The sequence below is a fragment of the Pholcus phalangioides genome, unplaced genomic scaffold (genome assembly GCF_987345545.1).
Source record: "Pholcus phalangioides strain wild (caught in Gottingen) unplaced genomic scaffold, Ppha-v1.0 ptg000012l_1, whole genome shotgun sequence".
Taxonomy (NCBI): Eukaryota; Metazoa; Arthropoda; class Arachnida; order Araneae; family Pholcidae; genus Pholcus; species Pholcus phalangioides.
The window spans coordinates 4,788,853-4,808,584 of NW_028301605.1; the positions used below are offsets into that span (position 1 = coordinate 4,788,853).

At 37.9% G+C, this 19,732-nt stretch overlaps 1 protein-coding gene across 1 annotated transcript in view; it reads right to left on the reverse strand.

Annotated features, from left to right (window-relative positions):
• Window positions 1-10,328: 10,328 nt before the first annotated feature.
• The window catches only part of LOC149079191 (longistatin-like), a 29,012-nt gene continuing 19,608 nt past the window's right edge, over window positions 10,329-19,732 (reverse strand). The window contains exons 2-5 of the mRNA XM_089239957.1: window positions 19,237-19,344; window positions 12,347-12,430; window positions 12,079-12,200; window positions 10,329-10,502 (exon numbers count right to left, since the gene is read on the reverse strand). Of these exons, the coding sequence (XP_089096083.1) occupies window positions 10,366-10,502; window positions 12,079-12,200; window positions 12,347-12,430; window positions 19,237-19,319 (426 nt within the window). The 5' untranslated portion in view covers window positions 19,320-19,344 and the 3' untranslated portion in view covers window positions 10,329-10,365. The remainder of the gene's footprint in view (window positions 10,503-12,078; window positions 12,201-12,346; window positions 12,431-19,236; window positions 19,345-19,732) is intronic.

Consider the following 19,732-nt stretch of genomic DNA (forward strand, 5'->3'; position numbering starts at 1 on the left):
AGTGACCCAGTAGTGACTGAGTGACCGAGTGAGTGAGTGAGTGACCCAATGAGTGACTGAGTGACCGAGTATGTAAGTGATTGAGTGACCCAGTGAGTGACCGAGTGACCGAGTAAGTAAGTGATTGAGTGACCCAGTGAGTGACTGAGTGACCGAGTAAGTAAGTGATTGAGTGACCGAGTGAGTAAGTGATTGATCGAGTCAGTGATTGAGTGACCGAGTGAGTAAGTGATTGATCGAGTCAGTGATTGAGTGAGTAAGTGATTGATCGAGTCAGTGATTGAGCGGGTGAGTGAGTGACCGAGTGAGTAAGTGATTGATCGAGTCAGTGATTGAGCGAGCGAGTAAATTGGTTAGTGAGTGAGGGAGTGAGTGAATTGGTAAGTGAGGGAGTGAGTGAATGGTCAGTAAGTGAGAGAGGGAGTGAGTGAATTGGTAAGTGAGGGAGTGAGTGAATGGTCAGTAAGTGAGAGAGGGAGTGAGTGAATTGGTAAGTGAGGGAGTGAGTGAATGGTCAGTAAGTGAGAGAGGGAGTGAGTGAATTGGTAAGTGAGGGAGTGAGTGAATGGTCAGTAAGTGAGAGAGGGAGTGAGTGAATTGGTTAGTTAGTTAGTTTTTAACCTAGTAGTGTCACAAATGATTAAAAAATCCGATTGTTCCGAAAACGTATTTATGATGAAGTGTTGATTTGAAGACACTTGGATCGGGCGTCCTCTTCGTCGTGGTGGTCGTCGTCAGCCGCGCTTTGACATTTGGAACTGCTTTCATGGAACGCGTAACGATTTACCAACAATTCTATAGAAGGATGGCATCGAGCGTTCCAACAGCAATTATCTGCTCACCACCCAGATATATGGAAGTTCATCGGTGCCATAAAAAGAGAACAGAGTTTGAATGAAGTTCGGATGGTGCAAATTGTAAGTGGACAAAACCATCACATTGATTAGGAGAAAGAAATACCGGGACTCTGCGCAGAGATTAAAGAATTTACCCTTGACCGAATTCCGAAATTTTATGGGGTCCCAGACTGGATATACCTTGGGCTTCCACTATCGCTAGGACCCCTGGAAATGAAACCTTTTAATTTCCCCATGAAGGTATATGTGCAATCCCCCGGGTACCCCGACCCTGTATGTTGGGAGCACTGGTGATATATGTATATTTTACGTATACATACCTCTCGGCATGACCCCCACGAGGGCAGGGCTGACAGGGGTCGGAACGTTTCTTATCGCTTTTTGATATTTTCACACTATAAATTAAGTACAGAGGGGCCCGTGAAAAAGCTGGTTTGGGGGCCGCCATCCATTTCAGCTTAGGGGACCTGCTGTAGGATGTGGGAAACTCGGGGTATATGCACATTACTTGGTCCCGATGTGTCAAATGGGTCCCGATATATGCAAGAGTTAAATGAAAACTTGACCCCAAAATCGTAACCGACTTCCGTAACACAAAAACGTAACAGATTTCCATCACTCAAAAAACGTCACCGACTCCCGTAATAAAAAAATCGTCACTAATTTCCGTTGCATAGGAAGTATATATATACGCATATAGTAAATATAGAGTACATATACTAGATACGCACTAAGGCGGGTTCCTGAAAGTTCATCACGTGAAATCGCGGGTAACAGCTAGTTCAGCATAAAAAAATCCATTGGTTACTGATGATCAGCGATGTTTTTTATAATATCAAAGTGATAACAGGAGATGATTTTAAACATTTTTAGGGGGTTGATTTATCGCGTATCCACTTACTTTATTATCTTTTAATTCTGTTATTATCCCTTTTAACATTCCATTAGAAGTTTCTGAGTAAAACCGAGTTAATGGAATTTTGTTGAATATACTATCTTGTATTGGGCAACAGCAAATTGTAATTTATACAAATACAAGGCCACAACAGGCAAAACGCCCAGCGAGGTGGCTGAGAAAAAGATGCCCACAATAAATATGGATGTCATATATTTCAAAAATACAGCAACCCGAATCCGTATCATCTGAATTTCTTCTCATAAAGTCATTATTTAAACTTTCCGCCATATCTTTAGGACATGGCACTTACTCACTCAATAGATCACTCACTCACTAGATCGCTCACTCACTTAGCAGCTCGCTCACTCACTCACGGACTGACTTACTCGCTCATTGAATCAGTAACCCACTCGCTCACTGAATCACTTACTCACTCGGTCACTCAGTCGCTCACTGAATCACTTACTCACTCGGTCACTCAGTCCCTCACTGGGTCACTCACTCACTCAGTAACCCAATCGCTCATTCCCTCGCTAACTGACTCGCATCGAACTGTCGTCGGTGAATTGCATGGCGGTGAATTGTTGGTCGGTGAATTTTCCTAGCGGTGAACTGCATGGCGGTGAATTGTTGGTCGGTGAATTTTCCTAGCGGTGAACTGCATGGCGGTGAATTGTTGGTCGGTGAATTTTCCTAGTGGTGAATTGCATGGCGGTGAATTGTTGGTCGGTGAATTTTCCTAGCGGTGAATTTTCCTAGCGGTGAATTGCATGGCGGTGAATTGTTGGTCGGTGAATTTTCCTCGCGGTGAATTGCATGGCGGTGAATTGTTGGTCGGTGAATTTTCCTAGCGGTGAATTGCATGGCGGTGAATTGTTGTCGGTGAATTTTCCGGTGGTGAATTGATGTCGGTGAATTTTCCGTAAACCCCCGTATTCTACGTAAACTCTTCAAGTAATGCCATCATGAAATAATTAGTTTTAAATTACAACTAACAGATGGCGCTTGCTATCATAAAACTCGCCAGACAGTTAATAAAGCCATTCAATTGCAAATCTTATTCATACAACCATTTTGTATCTTGATCAACAGATGGCGCTATAAATCGTATATAAAATCTCCGTAGGGGAAATTGTTACGTGAATAGCAGAGAAAACAACACATTGAATAAAGAATTGGTTTTTATTTTATTCTCTAATATTTCTTAGTTTTATTTTATTTTGAAACTGAAATTCTCCCGGATGTCTTCCTTCACGCAATCTTGCATTGGATATTGTATATGAAAGCGAAAATATATACGTATATTTACTGTATTTTCCTTACTGGTAAACGTTTCGCGAGAGAAGAGAGAGAATATTACATTCTTGTTATTGTTCTAGATTCCGAGGAACGAAAACTTTCCATTTCTCATGAAAAATGCATGAAAAAAAAAAATGTATATAAAAATTTCTTTCATAAATATTTTAAAATTGCAATACGGTAGATTTATATTCTGAAGAAAATCGAGATATTACAGCAAGCGCTGTGTGGGGATTTCTTGAGAATTTTTTTTTTTTTTGTTTAAAAGTTTTGTTAAAAATGATTGTACGGGTTGAATTATTTCCAGAGTTTATTACAGAAAATTCGTTTTGTTAAATTCATAAATATTTTTTATTGAATTGTTATTTGTGTATTAAATAAATTTATTTTAAATCTAAAATTTCATTTAAAAATTTGAAATTATTTTAATTTTGGAATTCTTTTTGCCCAGAAATGAGCAGAAAGTATATTCTCTTTAATTTAAAATTTACTTATGATATGAAATTTTTTAAATGCATCCATTATCCATTTTCAATCCACTGCTGGATGAAGGTCGCGTCTAAATTTTTCCATTTTTCTCTGCCTGATGCTTTAGCCTTCTAGTTGACTCCAGCCACTTTACTGATCTCGTCGATCCATCTTACGTGGGGAAGCCTAGTTAGACTTGTATGATTTATATCTGATATTTACATAACCAACTTTGCAACTCTATCAGATGTACTATCCAACTCTATCAGATGTACTATCCAACTCTATCAGATGTACTATCCAACTCTATCAGATGTACTATCCAACTCAACGATGTGATTTTCCCACTTTTTATGAAGAGAAACCCTACTCCACTGGTTCTTCCACTATCTGTTCCTCAGTAGTAAAATACACTGTAAGTCAACTGGCAAGTTCAATTTCTTCTCCTTTTCTCTTACTTCACAGATGCATAGGATGTCCCAATTTATTCTTTCCAGTTCTTCTTTCAACTCCTGCAAACGATTTTCTGAAGAAAGAGATCGTCCGTTATGCGTGGTCATCATCTTATGGCAGCCTGGTCCAACCCAGAGATTCTTAGCACCGTCTGTCTTCATGTCTTGCTGGTCGCTGCCGTAACCAGGGACACTCAGACTGCTGGGAACTGAGGGCCTTAGTTTACAGGCAGAGTTCATATTTCTTTTTAGAGGTTTTTTGGCCATAATCCTCCACGCTGGCCAGTGCGGGTTGGAGGTAGCCTATCCGCGTCCGTTCACCATGGCTACTTACACTACTGCCCCACGAGAAGGTGCGGATTGGACTTAAACCTCTACTCTTAGCCGATTCCTTAAAGTCCTGATAATGAAGCAATTGAAGGGTCTTCTCCTAGTTAACAAGTAAAGATTATTCAACAACCCTGTTGTACGAATTATAACATGATGAATGTTAAACGTTAAATTTTATCGTTAATTAAATATTAAAACATTAAATAACAAATTTTAATGTTTATTAAATGTTAAACCATTAAACTATGAATTTAACTGTTAATTAAATGTTAAAAAGGGGAATATTAAGTGGTACTGTTAATCAAATGTGAAAATGGTAAGTGCTAACGCTAATTAAACATTGAAACGTAAAACACCAAATGTTAATGCTAATTAAAATGGAACATCAAATGGTAAACTGTTTATGCTAATTAAATACTAGAAAAAAGTCTTAAAACTTTAATTGTTAATTAAATGTTGAATGTTACTAAATGTTGACTGTTACCTAAGTGTTAAATGGTAATATTAACCGAATGTTAAAACGTTAAATCATAAATATTAATACTATTTGAATGTTGATGCCAATTGAATATGTTAATGCTAATTAAATGTTGGAACGTTAAATGGTATAACGGTAAGTATTAAACATGATAATGTTTTTCGATGTTTTGTAATCTTATGTACTCGCTGTATTTGAATACATTAATGCTAATATACCTTAATACTGATAGGAAATACACGGAAATAGTTATTAAGGTGACAATAAATCAAGGATTTCAATCACAAGTACAGTTGGCCCCGCTTAATCAGATGTCAACGACTCCAGCACACAATATTCGATTAAGCGGGTATATCCGATTATGCGAGGAACAATTTAACTGACATTTCACAACGTTAGTACAGTTTGTGTATTGAAAAGCGATGAAGAATCAATATTAATAAAGCTTCTCGAATGAATCCGACATCAAAAACGAAAATTAAAATTTTATTATATTGCAATGATCACAATACTTGAGACTTTCACAACCTTAAGATAGTGTCCTCTATTGGTGCAAAAGAGAACAAATATAAAATAATTAAATGTGTACATACTGAAGACAACTTGAATACTCTTGGAGGCCAAAACCTACTCTCATAAATGTATTTATCTTAAACCTAGTAACATATTTTTTTATTAATTCCAAATGTTTCACATTCAGTATAAACATTATAGTGGTAAATGCTTAGTAACAGCTGACGTATGAAGCTTTATATTGAAGTAAAGTTGAAATTAATAAATTTTATAACTTTCGGGCTGTTATGCCGTGTTCCAGGCTTCTTTGCAGCAGACATTTCGTCCACCACTGCGGTCGACATCTTCAGTGCTGTTTTGGACAAGCGAGGAGACGAAACGACGTCCTTGGGTAACCGTTGTCCACTGGCGCTTTTGCTGGAGACGCGGAAGGATCAATCTTTTCGTTGTGACGTCGATCAAGTGACGTGTTGATGGGGCGTAGCGGCTTCTGACTGGATGGGTGGGTGGGGAGGGGCGAATTCGGAAGAGTTGCTCAACTCATCAACACGTCACTTGCTCGACGTCACAACGAAAAGGTTGATAGTTCCGCTTCCGCGTCTCCAGCAAAAGCGTCAGTGGACAACAGTCACCCGAGGACGTCGTTTCGTTTCCTCGCTTGCCACAACAGCACTGATGATGTCCATCACAGTAGTGGACGAAATGTTTGCTTCAAAGTGCTTCAAAGAAACCTGGAACACGGCATAACTACCGGAAAGGTATAAAATTAATTATAAAATCTGGCCACGAAACTTGTGCTTCCTGTTTTTGAAGTTGAAATGATCACATTAAGTGGAGAACTTTAACACTGTCTCTATGGCAGAAATTTCGGTGGAGGAGGATTTTATCAATTCAAGCGACTGTATCGAGCTTTTTTTTTCTTTTTTCATTTTATTTCGTGGGAAAAGAACTCCAACTATTTCCACAGTTGAAGGGTTAAATATGCTCATCCCTGCAGTATTTTTGGCGACCTTTCCCCTGCACCTCCAAGAGAGCGATTACTTTACGATTAAAAGTTCCCTATTGGGAATCAACACCCCCCCCCCCCCCGTAAATATGGGAGTAAAAATCCTTCAAATAATTCCGGTTCAAGACCGGAACAATGATTTTTAATGTTTATCAAGAAATTTGATATGTTCCTTTGAATATTGTCAAGTGACAATGAAACCATGAATGGTGTAATGAGGTTCCTCGCTGAGTGTAGGCTCAGCTAATAGCCTCAACGTTAGCGCGCTAAGCAAATGACTTTGATGGGATTCGGAAATTTCGTACTTGCACGTTTCGTTTCTGGTACATTTCGCCTGCCCTGGCCGTATGAGTGAGTGATTGTGTGAGTGACCCCATAAATAAGTGGGAGAACCTTATGTGTGACTAAGTGAGTGTGAGGGACAGTATGATTGAGTGAATGACCATATAAATGATCATGAGTGGCTGCGTGAGTGAGTGACCACATGGCTATTCTGGAGACCGTATTGTGATCAAGTGAGTGACCGTGTGAATGGTCAAGTAAATGAGCGACAAAGTCAGTGCGACAAAGTGGTCGCACGCTCTTGGTCTCTCGTACGGCCACTCACTTGGCCACTCAACTGGCCAATAATTTGATCACTAATACGGTCACTCACTCACATGGTCAGTCATTCGCTCAATTGGTAAGTCATACGGTCATTCATATCATAGGCGGAGATAGACTTGGAAGTCTGGGGGGCACGGTCATTATTGCTGGGGCACGATGATGATGATGATGTCAATTCATATATACATATATACATTACATTAGATCAGTCGACTCCACCTTTGACACTGGGGGGGGGGCAATGCCCCCTCGCCTCCCACCCCCGTATCGCCGCCCATCATATATTAACTTGGGCACTCAGCACAGACTTGGTCACCCACGCATTCACTTGGTCACTTATATGATCTTTCACGCACTGACTCCGTCACACATAAGGTCATTTCCCACTCATTTCGCCACTCACACGGTCAGGGCAGGCGAAATTTCCGTAAACCGACTTTAATAGGGTTTACGGAAAAAATTTAGATTTTCTAGCGCGCCTTCTTTGGGCTAGAAAAGTACCATGAATCCTGTAAAGTCAAGTCGAGCGCCCGAATGGTGTTGTGGTAAGATGCTCGTCTACCACCGTGAAGGTTGCCGTCACGGTCCCAGGTTCAACCACGGGGTAGAATATCAATAGGATAATGCGGTAATAATCGGTTATTATACATAATGGCCGGTTATTATGCATACTTACTAATCGTCTTGGAAAGTTTGATAAATTGATCAATTTCACCGGCGAATATGCATAACACCCAGTCATCGTGTAAATTTGATAACTACTTGAAATGTATCTCCTTTGTCTGTGATTATGCATAATAACCAAGTGTAAATTAACCAAGCGTTGTTAAATTCGAGAAATACCTGAAATTTATCGCCTTTATCCACGATTATGCATAATAACCCTAGTGTAACTGGTGAATTTTATAAATATGAAAAATATTCCAAATGGCTGCAGCGTGTGTGATGAATGTAGTCGGACCCGATATAATGAAAACAAATTTTACGATCGTACCCCGATATAATGATACAAATATGAATTATCATATATAGTATATATATGATATAGTGCGATTTATCACGTTTACCAACGACACGGCGTTTGGGTATTATGCATAATCAGCGGTAAGAGTGATCAATTTAGTGAAATTTATAAAACTAACCAAAAATCTCGGCGATTATGCATAATAACCGGAAAAACCGGATTTTTCACATGTACCGTATATATATATATATATAACACGTACATACCTCCCACCACAACATAAAATATTATCATGATGAGTAAATTTACATGTGAAACACTAGTATTATGCTAATATGGTGAAATTACGAATAATATAAAATTAATACATGAGTTATCATACGTTATAATACTTTATTCTACATTATGTGACGGAAAGATATATGTTGCAAAAGGAATTATTATTCCTTATTTTCCTATCAACCAATCAATCACAAAAGAAATTTCAGAAATATCTGTGCATGGAAATGGAAAATTATTTCATATCTTCGAAATTTAAATATTAAAATATTCGAAATGATTTGAATTTCTTTGATTAAATTTTGAATATTTTAAATATTTCCCGAATTCCTTTCCAGTCTAAGATATTGAAATTTCATTTACTGCGACTGATAAGTGATAGCTGCTGTGATATGTGCACTTTGCATATCCAATGATCAAGGGATTCCCAAAGTGTTTAACGCGTGCGGTGCCTTCCCCTTCCTTCCCAAGACTGCGGAAATTTTAAATGTCTTACGGCCCCTGTGAGATCTACAGCATATGTGCTCAACCCATGGCCAAATGTGGACCCCGGAGTCATCTGTCGTGGCCCGCGACTTCAAAGCTAATTTTGTAAAAAATTAACTAAATGGCGTGTGAACGGATCACTCAAGTGACCGGCTGTGCAGGTTTTACATAACGAGGCATATTCCTTATCACTAAAGTGACTCACGGTGTAGTTCAGCATCACTTGAGTGGCCCGTGGCATGTTCCTTGTCTCGGAAGTGACTCGCGGTGCAGTTCAGCATCACTTGAGTGGCCCGTGGCACGTTCCTTGCCTCAGAAGTGACTCGCCGTACAGTTTAGCATCACTTGAGTGGCCCATGGCATGTTCCTTGTCTCTGAAGTGACTCGCGGTGTAGTTCAGAATATATAGTGTGCTAAAAAAGTAACGAAACTGAAATTTGAAAGCAAATATCTCGGTGCAAAAACGAAATAAGTAAGTAATTTAAAATATTCAGTCGAAAAAACTGGAAAAATGATTTGTCAGAAACAAAGCTATCTCTGGGTTCTTCATCGGGAGAAACACCACAAAGAATGGGTGAAGTAGCAAAAACGTTACTGAAAATACTTAGGCCTGAGCCTTAAACAAAAGTGCTTGTTCCCCTACGTTCTTGCCATTGCAGCACATCAGTCCATCAAACAAAATCAACAGCAAAAATCCAGTCACTCCGTACAAACACACTTTTAACATAAATAAACTGTGAACAATGAACAAGAGATGTAGGAAATAATTGGCAATAAAACATGTAAAATAATCTCAACTCTTTCAAACGGCAAATAATTATTCTTGTTAGTTGATGAAAACACTCACGTGGTGCTGTCTCTGTGGAAACTGTTTGAAAGTAAAGACGGGTAGCTGTTGCCCGCAATAACAATGAAAGCTATGGTGTTGTGAATTTTGATTTTCAAGTCCAACTAAATTCGCTGAAATATGGTCATCGTTGGTTTTCTTTAGATGGAGTGTGTTCGGATATATTTTTATTATTGATTTCATGAAAATTCTGAAAATTGAAGATGATTAACTCATCTATATATATCGGAAACCACAAATTGACTTTTCATAATAGTGCAAAAAAATATTAGCAAAGGCAATGGAATATATATATGTATATAAATTTCTGGTCAGCTGCAGAAATACCATATATCTGGCTCATAGACTAAAATGGATGAGCACCCCAGCTTTAGATCCAAATCGGAAAATTGTTTTGATAAGTACGATTGCTTAGTATTATTTTTGACGAGTTCAGCTGCAGAGAGAACGAATTAATATAATTAGCAATTAATATAATTAGAAACAGCAACGAGAATAATTAGAGAATAAATCTAAATTAATATTGTTAGAATCGGATTCGCAAATGACGTTAAATGAATACATGAGTAGCGAGAGAAATAAAGCAATATAGAAACCATAGATTTTGTTTCGTATTTAATTTTTAATCGATATTATCAAATCTATCACGAGAAGGCGCTTGGTGATGCCTATGTCGAGAGACGTTCAGTGACGTTATGGTTATAGTACGCATTTACCTGCCCTCGTGATTGGCTTTCTTCTTGGAAGGGCGGAGCCAAGTACCTTCTCGTGATGAATAGATTTTATTTGTATATGTATATAAGTGGGGAAACATTTATATATATGCACCTCCACACACATCAAAATAGAATCTTTAAATTTATTGAATCAACATAATAATCGTTACAGTTCTCGTTCATTTTTGTTTGCCGTCGTTGTCCGTATTTCTGGATTATTTCGCTGAGCCTTGGAATATTCTTTGTAGTCAAGGAATCCATCGTAGTTGAGGTCGTACGTCTTCATTATATCATCGATGTCTTCTGTGAATGAAAAAGAAAGACAAGTGTTTGATCCAGGAATTTTCAGGAGAGAAAGATGAGTGTTTGATCAAGAAATTTTCACGAGAAAAAGATAAGTGTTTGATCAAGAAACTTTCAGAAGAGAAAGATGAGTGTTTGAGCAAGAAATTTTCACGAGAAAAAGATAAGTGTCAAGATCAAGAAAGATCAAGATAAGATCAAGAAACTTTCAAAAGAAAAAGATAAGTGTTTGATCCAGAAATTTTCAGAAGAGAAAGATGAGTGTTTGAGCAAGAAATTTTCAGAAGAGAAAGATGAGTGTTTGAGCAAGAAATTTTCAGAAGAGAAATATGAGTGTTTGAGCAAGAAATTTTCACGAGAAAAAGATAAGTGTCAAGATCAAGAAAGATCAAGATAAGATCAAGAAACTTTCAAAAGAAAAAGATAAGTGTTTGATCCAGAAATTTTCAGAAGAGAAAGATGAGTGTTTGAGCAAGAAATTTTCAGAAGAGAAAGATGAGTGTTTGAGCAAGAAATTTTCAGAAGAGAAAGATGAGTGTTTGAGCAAGAAATTTTCAAAAGAGAAAGATGAGTGTTTGAGCAAGAAATTTTCAAAAGAGAAAGATGAGTGTTTGAGCAAGAACTTTTCACGAGAAAAAGATAAGTGTCAAGATCAAGAAAGATCAAGATAAGATCAAGAAACTTTCAAAAGAAAAAGATAAGTGTTTGATCAAGAAATTTTCAGAAGAGAAAGATGAGTGTTTGAGCAAGAAATTTTCAGAAGAGAAAGATGAGTGTTTGAGCAAGAAATTTTCAGAAGAGAAATATGAGTGTTTGAGCAAGAAATTTTCACGAGAAAAAGATAAGTGTCAAGATCAAGAAAGATCAAGATAAGATCAAGAAACTTTCAAAAGAAAAAGATAAGTGTTTGATCCAGAAATTTTCAGAAGAGAAAGATGAGTGTTTGAGCAAGAAATTTTCAGAAGAGAAAGATGAGTGTTTGAGCAAGAAATTTTCAGAAGAGAAAGATGAGTGTTTGAGCAAGAAATTTTCAAAAGAGAAAGATGAGTGTTTGAGCAAGAAATTTTCAAAAGAGAAAGATGAGTGTTTGAGCAAGAACTTTTCACGAGAAAAAGATAAGTGTCAAGATCAAGAAAGATCAAGATAAGATCAAGAAACTTTCAAAAGAAAAAGATAAGTGTTTGATCAAGAAATTTTCAGAAGAGAAAGATGAGTGGTTGATCAAGAAATTTTCATGAGAAGAAGATAGGTGTTTGATCAAGAAAATTTCAGAAGAGAAAGATAAGCATTTGATCAAGCAATTTTCATGAGAGAAAGGTAAGCGTTCGATTATAAATTTTCATAAGAAAACGATAAGTGTTTGATCCAGAAATTTTCATAATGGATTGGAAAATGTCGAATCAGGTGCGGATCCAGAGGGAGCGATGGTTCGATCGCCCCTCCCAAGAGCAGAATAATATTGGAAGAATTTGCATGTCCCGTATTTTACGGGGTGATACTATTCTACACAATAAATCGCCTATTCCGACGCATTCACCTGAATTCGCGCCTTGCTCCAAATCGTTAATAAACTCACTTTCGATGTCCGCGATCTTGGCCTGGATGCTCGAGGAGTCATCGTGCTCGTCTCGATCGTGGCTCATGGCACTCAACAGTTCCAAACCGTCCAGTTTAGTGTTGTTGTCATAATCGTGGGCACTGTTGGAAGAATGAATCCCCGTTCAAAGAAAAATATTGACATGAATATCACGGCATCAATAGCGTTTCATGATCACGTTATACGGAGAATTGAAATAAATATCGATAATAATCAATTATCAAGAAATAAAATATTTAATGGTTACGCAAAATATCGGAAATCCATTTCTGAAGATGATAGATATTCCATAACGTTGCCGATAAGTCTCGAAAAATCGATCTTCAAATGCCTGGAAAATAATGAGAGAAAAAATATAATCGATCAAAATTATTGAATTAGTTAAAACCATTTCGTTAATATTGTGAGTGCTTAGAAGCGAAATAATTTGGTTAAAAAATAAATTTAAAAACAAATAACGATATCAAAATCACAGACACTTGTAGTACCCGATGGAATTGCTGCATACGAATTCCAAGAAATGTGTTGCTTACATCAAAAAGTGCGTGGGAGAAGATGTGTATATTTCAAGAAATCCGTAGGCGTGATTGCCCTAACAATTGCGTAAGAGACGTTCTCACTCCAAGAAATGCGCAAGAGCAGTTCTTACGTCAAGAAGTGCGTAGGAGAAGATGCGTGTATTCCAATAAAGCCGTGGGAAGCGTGATTGCCCCAAGAAATGCGTAAGAAGCATGCTTACCGCCAAGAAATATGGATGACGTCGGCTTAACCCAATAAATGAGTAGGAGACGTGTTTAACCCAATAAATGCGTAGGATACATGCTTACTCTAAGAAATGCGTGGGATACATGCTTACTCTAAGAAATGTGTTAGAGGTATGCGTATGCCAAGAAATGCTTGGGAGAAGTGTTTACTCTAAAAAATGCGTTGGGAGGAGTGTGTACTCTGAGAAATGCGCAGGATACGTGCTTGTTCCAAAAAAATTGTGAGATGTGTGCGTATTTCTAAAAAAAATTCGAGGGAGGCGTGCGCATTCCAAGAAATGCGTAGAAGACGTGCTCAACCACAGGAAATGCGTACCCCAAGTGTTTATCCTAAGAAATGCGAATTAGGCTTCCATTTTACAAAGATACGCATAAGAGATTTTCTCACCCCTTGATATGCGCAGTAGGTTTGCCTACCCATTAGAATGCGCAGGAGGCTTGCTCACTCGCCAGATATGTATAGGAAACTGTGTACCTCCAGACATGAGGTAAGAATCTTACATATTCCTAAAAATATGTACGAAGCAAGCGTACTTTTATAAATGTGTCGAAGCAGGGCCGTAGCCAGAAATTTGTTTCGTAGTGGGAGACATCTGGCATTTCGGGAGGAGGACCAAAGCTACAGAGCAATGGACTTGAGCATGTTATTTCATGTACAGGGTGTCCTGGTATTCTGTAAGTCGTAATGCGGCCTTCATGTCTCACCAACCGTTCGTCGTAGAAGAATGATTCCACTTTGAGAAATGCTCAAAATGTGTTCAAAAATCACCCTGCACAAGTTTTGTGTATGTAAATACAATGTTTAGAAGACACCAACGAATAAGGCAAATATACAATATATATTTGTATACAATTTGTTATACAATTGTATATTTGCCTTATTCGTTGGTGTCTTCTAAATATTCTTGGGCAAAGTGGATCAACTCTTCTAAATACAATGTGTCACAAAATAAAAAAATTTAAATTTTTACATGGAGACACTGTCCTAAAAAATCCAGTTACATAAAAAATGCTGTCATGCCTCTCCTGAGGCCAACAAAAAATTTTCACTTTTCTAAGTGAAATATTCACTGAGATATTTGAATTCCAAATACGAGAAAATGGGCCATTCAAGTATTACGTCAGCGGATTTTCAGCAATTTTTGACCATTTTCTCGTCAGCAAACGTCACCAAAACTCTGACCTCCACCCCTCTACAGTAAAATTTCGTCAGTGCTACCCCGTCCTACCGCAAATACTGGGATCAGAGGCTTAAGTATGGGGAGGACATAGGGGCTCGTGTCTCCCCAAGATGATCAAAAATTTATTTTTCATGCAAAAAATGTTTTCCAAAAGCAACTAAAACATCGAAAGAAAATTATATGTTGCAGTCAATTAATGTTAATTTCAATGACATTTGAAGGCTAATTACTCAAAATTTCTCTCAGAAATTGATGGTGCTCCACCCACAAGCCTTTTGTGTCCCCTCCAAAGATCGATCTTGCGTACTTCCCCTGATTAGGATTGCACTTCGAGAATATAACATAGCGAGTCGGACTACCACTGTCTGAGACTCTGTAGTGAATTTTGCTATGAATGCACAGGGATCATTTTTCACATGATAAAAAACTGAACATAGTGAACATACTACATTTTTATGTTGGGTTTTGATTTTTGAGCATTAATTAATAGAATAGTATAGATCAGTGTTCCTTAACCTTTTTTTGGCCGTGGCCCCCTTTGAACCCAGAGTCTTACCCCCGTCTTACCCAGAGTTTTCGACCCTCATCTAGAATCAAGATCCTTTATACGTATTAAACTGATTTTTTCAGTGAATTTATACTGAACGAAAATTTTGCAAATAAGATTGGCCTTCAGACCACAGGCCTAGAATTTATTGAGCTCCCAGATAGTCCGAGTTCTATTCAGGGCCGTCTCGACATCATGGGATCCCCCCCCCCCCCCTTAGTCAAAGTGATGCTATGGTAGTCCCATACTTAGCTGGAAATAAACAGCCTACACATTTTCTACTTATTTTCAAAATTTATTGTACTATACAAAATATCATAAAGTGGGGTCACTTATGGGCATGAGACCCCCGGGTATGATCTCTCACAAGAGTGGGACTGACAGAGCTGCAGGCCGGGGCCTGATACGGTTTTGATAATTTTTTGTGTTTTTCACACTATGAAATTAATATAGAGGAGGGGTCAGTGAAAAATGTAGCCTGGGGCTTGCGAAAAACCCCATCCTGAGGAACCTGCTGCAAAATGTAGGTGGTGAGGCCCAGGTGGGTTCATGCCCTAAGACGGCCCTGGTTTTATCTGTGGTTTTGTTGGATTTTGTAAGTGTATAGTCACTAATATAAAAGCTTTATTTCTTCACAGCTTAATTTTTCTTCTCAGCTCTCTGCAGACCTCCAAACCACCTGTCATGGCGCCCTTCTCCATTTTCTTCCGTGGCCCTCTTGAAGTATCCCAATCCTAGGGGGCCATATGGCCCTCGGTTGAGAACTACTGGTATACTATGTCAAGATAGTTGACTACTCTGTGTCAAGATGGTTGCTTAAAAACAACCTATTTGAGTAACTGGGGGTAATTCTTTCCCGAGGCCTTCTTTGTGAGCAAACACCATTGTTCACATGCAAAGGAATCACTGGGCTCTATCTACACCAGAGTCCACACCAGGAGAAACAGCCGCTTGGTTATTGATCAGATCCTTTAAATTCTAGGAGTATCGGGATACTCATGATCAGCTAATGCATATACTGTATTTATGAAATATCTCTATGTTTCAGAGCGAGTTTCGAATGGTAATTATCTCGCAATTAAAGTGACTAATTATCATCGCGCTGCTACTTGATGTACCAAAACTTAAAGTTATCTAGATAGTTTTTAGTAATTAAGTGTAATTAAGCATTTAGGCATTATATCTACTTACATGCCTAAGTACAATGTCTTGTAGCGTGTGTTCCTGATAATCAGTTTTAGTGGGGGAGGGGATTTCTGAACTTAATTTGATGAAGATTCTCAAGTCTCGAGAATCTTTCCTGCGTGGAGATTCCAGGTGGTAGGATTTTTAATAAGTTTATATAAAGCTTATTATGAACGCGTCAGAAATGATTGTGGTTAATTTTGTGTGGTTAAATTTATTAACTTGCAAAATATGGTATACTACTAATGAACTGTTGGAAGCTCTTTGGCAATATTCCGTAATGAGTTTGACGATGACCACGCCATCCACTGGCATTCTTTTGTGAGTTACTTTACTGCGATGATGAGCAATGCCATTCTTCGGTAATATAGTATTTTGGGGTTGCCTTACTTTGTTCTTTAGCAATGTTTTGGGAGTGGTATCGACGACGAACAACGGCCTTCTTTTTTTAGTGGTCTTGTGACAATATCTAACACTATTATTTGGCAATTGATAGAGTGTGGCCTTACGCAATTTTTCGACAATCGTTGGGTGAGCTTTTGACGATGTGTCCGATGTTCTCTAGCAATCTTTTAAGAAAGGCCTCAAAAATGGCCGACGTAATTTTTTGGCAATCTTTCAGGAGTTTCGTCGACGATACAACACCATTATTTGACATCTTTCTGGAGTATTTTCGACGATGACGAACGCCACGCTTTTAGTGAACGCGAATCTCTTGGGAGCAGCTTCCACGATACCCGAGGCAATTCATTGGCAATCAACTGGGAGTGACCTTAATAATGTCCAATGCTATTCTTTGGCAATCTTTTGCGAGTGCTAATGACAATGATAAACGCATTCATTGGCGGCCATTTGTCAGTTGCTTCAACGATACCCCACGCAATTCATTGACAATATTTTAAAAGTGACCTTGACTATGCATAACGATATTGTTTGGCAATCTTTTGGAGTAGCATCAACGATGCCCAAAGCAATTCACTGGCAATCTTTTGTGAGTAGTCTCAATGATGCCAAACGCAATGCACTGGCAGTGTTTAGTGAATGACCTTCATGATTGCCGACGTGCCATTATTTGTCAATATGCACAAGTGACGTAGACGATGGCCAACGAAATTCTTTGCCAATCTTTCAGGAGAGGCCATGACGATGGACCACGCCATTCTTTGGCGACCTTCCGGGAGTGGCTTTGACGATGAGCAACGCCACAGATCTGAAAAAGATTGATATCAAAAAGGGGTACTAGAGATCAGTGATTTCTAATCTTTCGTGCTTCAAGTAATCCCGCTGGAAATGCGCAGGTTTCTTGCATGTTACTAGAAATGCGTAGGTTTCTTGCATGTTACTAGAAATGCGTAGGTTTCTTGCATGTTACTGGAAATGCGTAGGTTTCTTGCATGTCACTAGAAATGCGTAGGTTTCTTGCATGTTACTGGGAATGCGTAGGCTTCTTGCATGTTATTAGAAATGCGCGAAAGAGGTGCGTACCACATTGAAAGACGTATAACGCTTGCGGTCCTTACAAATAAATGCGTTGGAGGCTGCTAATCTGATTAAATACGTAGGACGATGGCATGCATACAAAATATGTTTATGTGCATTTTTTAAGTACATAGGAATGCATAGAAGATGCATATAAAAACCCGTAGGAGGAGATACCTTACAATACGCAGGAGAAACGTTCTAAATAGTGGACGAGACAAAAGATCTTTGATAATAATGCTCATATAATTCCCCATCTGACTTGATGCATATGATATATGAAGCATAAAAATTTTTCTAAAACGTGTTTTGAGGTGACTGACGTATCCAAAACGGCGGACACGTAAAAACACATGTTACGCTTAACCTCTTAAAAGCCAATTTGCATTCATAGGCGGTAGATAATAACTACACACGCTATAATTTGCGGTGTGTGTGTGAGAGAGAGAGAGAGACCATTATCGTCGTCATGATTGGTGAGTTTTGGACGCAAAAGCATCGAGGAGAAAATTCCATTTACTCTCCAGCTCTCTCTCTCTATCTCTCCAGACGCGTTCCGAAGCGTTGCTGCAAGGCGTTTAACATAGTAATTCGCTTCCTTTTAAAAACATAAACGCCTACATAAACACGATTTTCTCCCAGAAAAATTTAAAGAAATCGTTAATAATCTTTGAGGGGGGAAAAAAAATCGTAAGTTGTTTCTTGTATTCATTGACTCGAAGAACAACAAAAAGAGAGTAAATGATGCTTTTTGGAAGTTTTTCTTTTTATCTAATTATCCCTTTCGGAAAATTCTTTCGAAATTATGCAGGAAGTAAATAAAGTTTTATGAATAAATTAACAAGAAAGAAATATTATTCAAATGAGTATGAATTTTAAATGAGTAATCACCGCGATTTTTATCTCTCGGATATGTGATCGACCCTGTTTGTAAGATTCAGTTTATTATGCGTTCCTTATGCATCGCTCGATAGTTGAGGTTATTGTGTGTATCCTTATATTTGCCTCTGTTTAATGTTATTTGATTACTCACGGAGAGTTTTGCCACTGTTATCCAATTGGAGAAGTTGGTTACATCGTAGTTTTTAAGAGGTGATGGTCTAGAAGTGAATGCATCTGGACAGAGGGCGGGCGTAAAAACTTCGGTTCCTTGGCAAATCTTGTATACGGGGCTCTAAAATGTTTTTCGGGTATTGCAAGGCCCTCAGAAAAGCTTTTATATGAAGCTAGAAGAAATAATTTAACTTTTATTGGACACTAGAAGAAGCTCTATTCAGCTTTTATACTCCCTAACAGGGGTTTTTTGTTCTTTTATACGATCCTTGAAGAAATTATTCGGCTTTCATAACGCATTCAAAAATTTGTTCAGCCTCAATTAGGCACTTGGAAACCTTATTCAGCTTTTATGCACTCCATGAGATAAATAGTTCCACTTTCATACGGCTCCAAAAAAGCATTTCCGATTTTAATTATTAAATTAAATTATTAATTAGCTTTAGAGCTATTCAACTTTTATGCGAACCACAGAACGTTTTCCCCCCCTCTTTCATATACGACTAAAACGTATTTATATTGTCAGAATTGTGCTTGGTTCGTGATCTTGCTGATACTGCCATCTGTCCTCCATATTGGGAAGTAAAGATGGTAAATGCTTGGATTTTCATGTTATGTATCTATCGTGTTGTAGGTCTGCCTGTTGTCTGCGTAGAGACTCCTAAATATGTGATCGGCTCCTATCGAAGCGTTGAAGTTTCAATACCACAGAAAACCAACTTCAGTTGATCAACACAGTTCCGTCAAGGGGGGTTCTAACCTGGATCCTCACGATAAGAATCCAGCACGATGCCTACACGGAAGACTACTGTACATCTTTTTCCAAACGATTCGATCAACGTAAATATCGTAAAATCGATATGAAATAACTGTCAGTAATCGATGCAATATTATAAAAAAAATCGGAAATAATCGATTTGGAACTTACTTTTCATTATACTGAATTTTGCTGAAAGACATTGCTGCGTTCAAAAAGAAGATAAAAACGGAAAAGTACTCTTTCAAGTTCATCTCAGTTATTCGAATCGATATCCAGCTGTAATCGATAACAGATAATATTTAAAAAAATATAAATAACCAGCATATCGATCATTTAATTTTTTTATATCGAATAAAAATGAAAAAATCGATAAATATTTTTTTAATAACCCTAAGTATTCAGTTTAATTACTTTGATGGTAATGTCAGTGTATAAGTCAGGAGGTTATTAAAAATTCCCAGAGACCAATCATCAAAAACTGGAAAAGAAACTTTTCACTTCGCCATCTATAGGAAGAAAAATGTCATATTTATTTCATTTAACGCGTAATAAAATTAATGGCCGTCATTTAGGAATTGCAATTTTCAATTTGGTTGAAATTTTTTTTTTTTGTGTGTATTTGAATGGGTTTTTTTCATTTGAAACGTCATTACAAATTAGAAAT